Here is a 10068-nt window from a genome sequence, read left to right as displayed (position 1 = left end):
GGACAATTCTTTTTCTATAATGCCAAATAGTTGGCAAAAACTTCGCGAACCAAGTTAGGTTGGTAGGATCCAAGTGGCTTACTCATCCAAGCCAACTCATACTCATTAAACCGCTGCTCGATTTCAGGATACCCATGTAGGGTTGTTGTTATGATCTGATACTCCTGAGAAATTATTCTTTTAATTGGCAGCCTATCCCTTGGTGCCAGCCCTTTGTAGAAGATATCTCAAGCTTGGGGATCTTTGCGTCGGATTAAGTTTGGGTCCTCCTATTGGGGAGCCTCCTCTTGAACGGGGTTAGAAGTTTCAACCCTTTCTTAACTGGAGTCAAACCGAAGTGACTGCTGTTAGTGTCTTCAATCTTCTCTTCAGACGAGGAGGATGAAGAAACCACTTGACGACTTCGCAGAGTGTTATAGGATAGTGCGTCAGACCTGGTTGCTTGGCCTCTACCTCGGCCTCTGGTTTGTGGTAATTTGGGAGCCATAGCATTTATCAATATACAGTTTTAAACCAGAGAAAAGAAATTTTTTTGACCAGCGACGGTCCATCGACCCCAACCATCAGGGTCATTCTAGTAGCTCTACTTCTGTAGAATGTGCGATGGTCCGTCGAGTCTGTAATGGTCCGTCACACATACCTTTGACTGTAAATGGTAGATGTAACCCACATTTTGGCATTCTGTCAAACACCTTGCATGCATCTCATGTAAGAGTGATTTTTATGACATTTTGATCGATCATACATCCCCCTAACTTTCCATTCCTGGTCCATAGGTTACTCAAACTTCCCCAGGATAGTATATGTTAGGCTTCGACTAATATCAATAACATACTAATAAGATTAAAAAAGAAATGACTTTGATGCACCGAGTTGTTTTCACCTATTTGATTTCTCATCATGTTGAAGAAAATAAAAGGAGAATTCATACCTGGTTGATACAGTATTGAATCACTACTTGGACTTGCACAATGAACTTTGAACAATCGGAACAAGATTTGATTTAGTGAAATAAACTTATGACTTATAATGAGAAAATGATAAGGGGGAAGTAGAATTTAAATAGAAAGGGAAAAGGGGAAATTGAGAAGTTATAAGGGAGAATGAAAGGGACAGGTGCATTGAATAGGTGGGAGTTACTTAACATTTTAAATTATTAGTTTAAAACCATTTGGATCAGATAGTAATTAGAATTTGGCTATTTAAACTGATCTGACCAGACCTGTTAAACTAGGATTAAGTGCGATGGTTAAATTGATGATCCGTCAAGGCTGTGAAGGTCCGTCGGACATCCCATCATGACTATCTATTGAACTAATCTTGGGGCTAAACTATGATGATTTACTTGATGGTACGTCGAGGGTGTGATGGTTCATTGGATAATACCATCGTAACTTTTTTGGATTCTTAGTTTCTGGACATGGTTGCGACGATAGATCACGATGGTCCATTGGGTGATCTGTCGGCCACCTAAAATTCCTTTAGTTTTGTTTTCACTGCACCGCTGTACCTGAAAACTTCCACAAACCCTTCATCTGGCACAAATCAACAAAACAAACAACAAAATAACTTAAATAAATGCTATACAACAACACAATGTGGGTTGCCTCCCACTAGCACCTAATTTATCATCACGGCATGACTTTGTTATCTCGAGTACTCAGACTTAATCGAGATAGAAAATAGCAATACTTTTTATCGAGTCTTTTGGACCGATATAAAGTTTGAATCATTGCCCGTTGACTTTGAAGACACTTCCATCTTCATTTTCAAGTTCAACTACTCCAGATGAGTAGACTTGACTAACTTTAATCGAGCCTGACCACTTGGAATTAAGTTTACCTGGGAACAGTTTGAGTCTAGAGTTGAATAGAAGCACCAAGTCACCTTTCTGAAATTCCCTCTTTTCTATTCTACGATCATGGTATTTTTCATTCGTTCCTTGTACAGGTTGGCTCTCTCATAAGCTCTGAGATGGAACTTACCCATCTCATTAAGATGCCTCAGTCTCATATTTACTATCTCATTCCATTTTAGATTAAGACGCTTCAGCGCCGACAGTTCTTTATGCTCTAGCTCAATCGGCAAATGGTATGCCTTGCCATAAACCAATTGGTATGGTGACATGCCAATAGATGTCTTAAAAGCTGTTCGAGCACTACAGCCAATACTTGCTCATTCAGAAAGGAATCATCAATCTCAAGCTCATCTTTTACTGCCTGCTCACCTTCGAGTCTGGATAAGTGGTCAGCCACCTGATTCTCACATCACTTACGGTCCTTGACCTTGAAGATAAATTCCTGAAGTAGCAATACCCACCGAATCAAACTTGGTTTAGCATCCTTTTTCACCATTAGGTACCTCAAGGCAGCGTGATTAATGTGTACCACTACCTTGGTACCTAGAAAATATGCCCGAAACTTCTCAAAAGCATAGACCACTTCTAGAAGTTCCTACTCTATGACGGTAGAGTTTTTCTGAGCTCTATTCAGTGCTTTGCTGGCATAATAAAATGGATGAAATTATTTGTCCTTCTTTTGCCCCAGCACAGCTCCAAGGGCAACACCACTTACATCACGAATTATCTCAAATGTTTTTTACCAGTCCGGTACAATAATGATAGGGGCCTCAACCATCTTCCTCTTAAGGCATTCAAATGCCTTAATGCATTCAGCATCAAAAAAGAAGTTAGTTTCCTTCTCCAAAAATTTGCAAAGTGGATTTCCAATTTTAGAGAAGTCTTTTATAAACCTCTGGTAAAATCCAACATGTCCAAGGAAACTACACACCCCTTTCACTTGGATAGCAGGTGGTAGCTTCTCAATAACTTCTACTTTGGATCGATCGACCTCTATCCCTTTTACTGAAATTTTGTACCTGAAAACAATGCCCTCCTTCACCATAAAGAGGCATTTCTCCCAATTAAGCATAAGATTGAATTTCACACACCTATGCAAAGCCCTACTCAAGTTCACCAGACATAGCTCAAATGAATCTCCAACCACAGAAAAATCATCCATGAACACCTCCAAGGTGTCCTCAACCATATCTGAGAAAATAGACATCATACACCATTGAAAGGTAGCGGGTGCATTACATAACACAAATGGCATTTACTTGAATGAAAAATTTCCACACGGGCATGTGAACATCGTCTTCTCCTGATCTTCAGGAGAAATAGAGATCTGATTGAAGCCAGAATATCCATCCAAGAAATAATACCACCCCTTTTCTGCCAACCAATCAAGCATTTGATCCATGAAGGGCATTGGGAAGTGGTCCTTTAAAGTCCATGTAAACTCTCTAAACAGTCACAGGCCTGAGAAGAATGAACTCGTTCTTTTCATTTTCAACAACAGTTATGCCCCCTTTCTTGGGCACACATTGAACTGGGCTTACCCATTTACTGTCTGAAATAGGATAAACCACTCCTGTATCTATCCACTTACTAATTTCCTTCTTAACCACCTTTTGCATCGATGAGTTAAGTTGGCATTGATGCTCAATGGTAGGAGTACATTCTTCCTCAAGTTGTATCTTATGAGTGTAGATGCCAGAAGGAATGCCAATAATGTCAGCAATAGACCAGCCTATTGCACTTTTGTATCTTTGAAGAACAAAAATAAGTTCTTCCACTGGCTTCTCACCCAGTTCAGCCACGACAATAACAGGTAATGTATTCCCACTTCCCAGGAACATATACCTTAAATAACTGGGTAACTCTTTCAGCTCCAGGATAGGTGGCTCTTTTATAGAGGGCTTAGTAGGTGGACTTGGACGATTTTCTAAGTTCAAGTCCAACTTATTGGGTGTATATGAGTAAGACCCCATACCATTTAAGGCATATATAGTCTCCTCATAATCCTCTATACTATCCTGATCAAAATTTATCAACACAGCAGCCAATGTTTCAACAGCAAATTTCTCTTTAATCGACACTTCCTGCTCCTCCTCATAATAGACATCCACAATGGAAAACACACTCATTTATTTCTGCTACTTCATTGATTGGCACGCATAAAATTGCACCGCTTTATCATTCAACCTAAATAAGAGCTCATTAGCTCGCAAATCAGTCAGCATACTTCCGATTATGAGGAAAGGTCAACCCAAGATTATGGGCACCTTGAAATCCACCTCGCAATCCAAAATAATGAAATCCATAAGAAATATGAAACTAGCAACCTTCACCTGCACATCATACAAAATACCAATAGGTTGATTGACCGACCAATCCGCCATCACAAGTCGCATATTAGTAGGTGTGGGGTCTTCTAAACCTAACTTCTTATAAATAGCTAGCTGCATCAGATTGATGCTAGATCCCAAGTCGCACAGAGGTTTTGCAAAATCAAGAGGTCTAACAGTGCATGGGATAGTAAATGCTCTCAAATATGCCTTTTTTTGTACCAGAGACCTTGTGGAAATAGAACCACAATGATAAATATTGTCCATCAGCTTAAAACTAACCAACCGCTTCTTTGTGATGAGGTCTTTCATGAACTTTGCATACCCGGGCATTTGCTCTAATGCCTCCACCAGTGGTAGATTAATCGTTAACTGCTTTAGCAAAGCCATGAATTTGTTGAACTTTGTGTTGTCGGCCTTCTTCTTCAACTGATGAGGAAATGGAGGAGGTGGTTTTGGAAGAGTGGTAATCACTACTTCAGCTTCCTTTCCCTTATTCTTCTCCAACCCATCAACCTGCTCACTGTTGGATGGTGTGTCATCAATGACCTCATCTGATTTCCCAGACTCTACTAGATGGTAAATCGCTACTTTTTCAATATCATTAGCTACAATATCAATGACAGGCTTACCCACAGGAGGGCCTGTCAATACCTTACCACTTCCAGTAGTGATATCCATGAAGAACTATCATTTTTCAGATTCTAAATGGTATCACTTGGCAATGTTCCAGTCTTCCTCTGATTCAACGCTTTCGAAAGCTGATTTATTTGTTGTTCCAACTGCTTGATAGAGGTAGAGTGCGAGTTTACCAACTAATCATAGAAGATAAATTTCTCTTCATGGTAGTCACTCTAGAATTGGTAGCTTCAACTCTCTTTAATAATTTCTCTATCATGTCCTCCATGGATATCTTGCTAGAGATAGTTGCAGCACTATCTCTGCTTCCGAGAGGTACATATAGCCCACTTTTATCATTCTTACCTTCTAATTTCCTTTCTCCTTATCCTTATAACCAGCCTTGTCATGGTATTTTTGACCTTTATTTCCTTGGATATTGCCTCGAAAACCCCCTAATTATTCAAATAGTTAGCCTCTTCTTCCGAATTAGAATCATCTCTACCTTTGGCTACAATATCTTTCACTTTTTTAGTCTTTGCAGATAATAAATGCTTCATCAACAGATCAATCTGCATCTTCAAGTATGCCATGTATTGATCATGTTCTTCCTCTTTCTTATGTTGTTCCACAGTTATGCCAATAAACATAGCAGGTCTTGAAACCATAGAATCCCTGGTATGCCAAGCTCTTCTTTGTTTGGTCATCTGATCAAGCATCTCTGAGGCCTCCTAAAAAGTAAGATCCATAAATGATCCCCCTGCAGCAATATCAACAACTGGCTTCATAATAGAGTTCAAATCCTAATAAATAGTCTCCATCAGATGAATATATGTCATATTATGGTTCAGACACTTCGTCAGCTTTTTTTTTAACCTCTCCCATGTCTCAAGAAGGGATTTTATTAGAAGCAGCCTAAATTTGCTGATCTCATCCCTCAATTGTACCCTTCTTGAAGGTGGAAAGAACCTTTCTAGGAAAGCATCTTTCAATTGTCTCCAGTTGGTTATAGAATCAGGCGTCAGCTCATTAATCAACAATGTTGCCTCCCCAGACAGAGACCGGAAATAAACGTAGGCGGATGGCATTTTTTCCTACTCTAGGGTTATCAAAGGACTTGTAAATAGTGATAAAATTCACTAAATGCATATTGGGATCATCTCTCAGGAATCCACCAAACAATCCCTTAAGATAAAGGAGTTGGATTATTATACTGGTAATATTAAACTTTACTCTTGGTGCTAGAGGTGGAGGAATAATAGCTCTAGTGGCACCAGCTCCATCCATTCCATCTTCATCATCATTAAAATCAAATTGAAGAGCTTGACGATCAGGTGTCACCCTGAAATAAAGGTTTCTGTTCACATTTTTTTCACTGGTATTGCTACATTCTCTTTACGTCTTCAATTAGCAGGATCCAACAATTCATCATCCCCCAAATCACCATTATCATTATTAGGATGAAAGACCTGTTGGCCATCATTCTGCTAATTTAGATGAGCTCTAGCCAATGCGGCTACTCTCTCAGCATCTTGGGGTTCTATCACTCTGCCAATAAGTTATGGTTCTAGATGTATTGGTAATAATGGTGCACCTGATCTTCATGTACTTGGCATACACAACAAACCCCCTACACAAACAAAAATAACAAACAAAAGTAAAATTTAGGAAACTTGAAAAAAGGTCAATTAACAAAAGCAAACTTAATTGACAATCGTGCTCCCCGGCAACGGCGACAAAATTTGATATTCCAAATTACACATCTCTTACGAGAGAATAAATGGTCGCTGTAAAATATAGAACCCAACTGTGTTGGGTGTCAAATCTCACAGGGAATACAATGTTCACTAAGTATTGTGATTGTTATTAGACTGTTGATCTAAGGTTCTAAAATAATAGGGGTTAGAAATGTTAACGGTGTTTTTTTGTATTTGTATTACACAAAATTCTAGCTACTGAGAGTAAACATAGACGTAATTTCAAAGATAAAGAATTAACTAGAGTTATGATACCAAGATGTTCAAACAATTAGGTTGTGAGTTTGTGTTTGAATTCTAACTTATGTATCCAATTGGAAGAATTATTGAATTATAAGGATTACCCATGTGTTTCTCAACCAAATGAGTATTTCAGCCTTTACTTCTATCAACCTTAAAGGATTCATGCATTATTCAATAACACTCTCATGAGGGTTGATCCTGTTAAGGTATCAACCCGTTAACCCAAAGGGTAAACCTATGGAGTTCATGTGAATCACTTCTTTTCCCAATATCCACTTTCTTGTCGGACAAGTGGAGTTCATGGGCTCACTTCTCAAGTTTGAAACCAAGAGATGTCATTAAGATGAAGAAAGATTTATACAATTTTGATAGATGTTAGAAATCAAACCCATTCACAACCCCAAAATAGTTCTCTATATCAAGGCTCCTATAACCCTAGTTATGGGAGTTTAGCTACTCATCTCCATATAAGAAATAAAAGTTATATTGATTGTACATAAATAACTTTAGAAGTGTACTTAAAAAAGTCATAATATTATTCTTCTCAATCTTTGATGGAGAATATGAAAACTAATAATCAACTCTCAATCTCTAGATTCAAATCCCAATGAAAAGTAATACAAAGCTCTCACTAAAGGAGAAAGTATGAAACTAAAAAAAAAGATACGGAATAAACCCTAATACTTGGTATTTATATGATTCCAGAATTGGGGTTTTAAAATTTATACTTAGATTCTCCGCATTTTGGTTGATGGGTCAAGTGACGATTCATCGCAGGTCCAACGGTCCATCGCCTACACCATCACTGGTTTTTCAGTGACTCTATGCTCTACTTGTGGGTGACGGGTAGTGCAATGGCACATCTCAAGTTCGACGGTCTATTGCCTAGACTGTCGCAGGACTTACAGTGATGATGCTTCTGTATCATGGTGACGGTTTAGACCGACGGCCTATCATAGGGCCGATGGTCCATTTCCTAGACCGTCGCATGATGTCCAAAGTCTATGCCTTCTTCTTTTGTTCGACGATTTAAACCAATAGATCATCGCAAGGTCGATGGTCTTTTACCTAAGCTGTCGCTGCTCATTTTACTTCTGTTTTGCTCAGATTCTCCTAGTTACCCTTCACACTCAGTCCTTATCCTGAAAGCACTAAAATATCATGTTAAATACAATAGTGGCTGCTTGAAAATACACAATTATCCTAAGAAAAAGGCCTAAAATGTTTCATCAAAAACTGGAACATCAATATCCTAGCCTCAGCCTTTAGATCCAACACTGTCTAGCATATGACTCATCCAACCAAGTCATATCCAAAGCATACGATCCGTACCCTTCAACCGTACCCTGGCAGCTTAAACCCAATAAATATTTAGACACTATCCACCATACGAGTCCATGGTACAAATCATACCTTGGCTTACGGCTCACGGTGAGCCACTTATACTCAGATCCAATCTAAGTAACCAAGTCTAAGATTAAGGAACCACACAATATGTACCCATCAATATGACTCATACCCCTAAGTTGTATCTATTCTAGTAACCAAAATCCATCTCATCAATCAACACTGATTAGCATATGACAGGACCTTACCATCCGTATCCCATTATACAGCTCGTTCCCATGAGTCGTATTGGGTCCAAAGTCCAAAACTCCAGGAAGTTTTCTAACGGTAAAAACCTAGGGTTTTATAGCCTTCCGAAGTATAGAATATCACCTTTTCAATGTCAATTCACGGACCACTCGAACACCTGATCATTGTGCAGGTAAAGTAAAAGAAGTTTTGGGACCTGCATCATGTAGGGATATAGCGTCTAGATATGGTTAGCTATTGGAGCGCTACCATGTAACTCAGGGATAAAGGAATAAAATAATTCCATCATTCAAAACCAATTCAAATCATCATATGGAATCACATACATACATATCTACATATCGTGTCGGGATAGGGAACAAGGCTTAGCATGCACTTTGAAAACCTTAACCTGGGTTGTGTTGTGTAACCGTCATATAACAAGGCACCCACAGGATATATGGTCTCAACTTTACCCTAGATAAAAGGTACCCAGTGTAAGTAGACACATGAACTATAGAATATCCATAACTGTATATGCCATTTTGGGGAACTCAAACCTCCAGGAATAATCAAAGTGAGTTAAGAACAAAGGAATACAATATAGGGGACTCAAACCTCCCCATTCATATATCCATTTAGTGGACTCAAACCTCTCGGTCATATAGACACCCGCATCAGATAGCGCAGTTCACGGTATTAGTCCTTTGGACTCCAGTTCCATGGCCTGGCTACATATCCACTTTAAAACCCAATCTAAAGCATTCATGGCATACATAGAAACCCATTAATCTATTTACTTACCAAAGGAATCCTGTTGGTATCAGCATACCAACCCCACTAGAAAGCGTACAACATGTCATTACCATTATTAATCAATCATTTATTTTGGGACTCAAACCTATTGTCTAACAAAGACATACATCCAATTCAATGTGTTGGGACTCAAACCCATTTAGCCAATTAAACCCCCAAGGTTATAATTTAAATGAATATATAGACAACAAGGCCTTCACAAAACTATTTACCAATGATTCAGAATCTTTAGGTTGATGCCTTAGTTCAAGCCATGATTCAATATGTGACTAGTTTGTTCTCTTGGACATTTTCACAAACAAGTTGAGGGCATACTATTACCAAGGCCAAAACCAAAGTACAAACCATCAATTATAGATCTAACCATGACCCGAATGTTAAACAACAATTACCAAGAACTCACATGTGCAAAACCATCATTTAAAACATGTATATTCACAAATTAAACCAAGAGTAAACAATACTCAACAATATGCAACAAACCCTCTATATTTTTTTTCAAAACCACCATAAATGATTCATAAACAAAGCATAAAACATATGATTTTCATGAACTAACAATGAAGAGAGAGTCACATGCCTTATTCATGAATTTTAATGGATAGAATTTAGTCTTTAAGCCTCTAGATGAACACCTTAAAGAAACCCTATCCCAATCTTCTTAAGAGCCTTTAAAGAGAGTTTTGAGAGTGTTTTGATCTTTTAAAGTTAGTAATGAGAGGCCAAAAGGTGTTATAAGACATAGGGTCTTAAAGTCTTGGGTTGCTAAATGTCCAAAATACCCTCAGCTTAAAAGCTATAAAAATAATGCAAGTGGGTACGGTTTGGATCCCTCACCCGTATCTAATCATACGAGTAGTACCCCTAACTT

At 38.5% G+C, this 10068-nt stretch overlaps 1 protein-coding gene across 1 annotated transcript; it reads right to left on the bottom strand.

Moving 5' to 3' along the window:
* Nucleotides 1-4036: 4036 nt before the first annotated feature.
* Nucleotides 4037-4869, bottom strand: LOC107855984. Its single transcript, XM_016700980.2, has 2 exons — nucleotides 4192-4869; nucleotides 4037-4045 (listed from the first exon to the last, which is right to left on the bottom strand). The coding sequence occupies exons 1-2, from the start codon at nucleotides 4867-4869 to the stop codon at nucleotides 4037-4039; spliced, it is 687 nt and encodes a 228-aa protein (XP_016556466.2).
* Nucleotides 4870-10068: the final 5199 nt, after the last annotated feature.

Source organism: Capsicum annuum, chromosome 10 (genome assembly GCF_002878395.1).
Source record: "Capsicum annuum cultivar UCD-10X-F1 chromosome 10, UCD10Xv1.1, whole genome shotgun sequence".
Taxonomy (NCBI): Eukaryota; Viridiplantae; Streptophyta; class Magnoliopsida; order Solanales; family Solanaceae; genus Capsicum; species Capsicum annuum.
The sequence above is the reverse complement of the archived record's forward strand: the minus strand, read 5'-3'. Positions and strand labels throughout refer to the sequence as shown.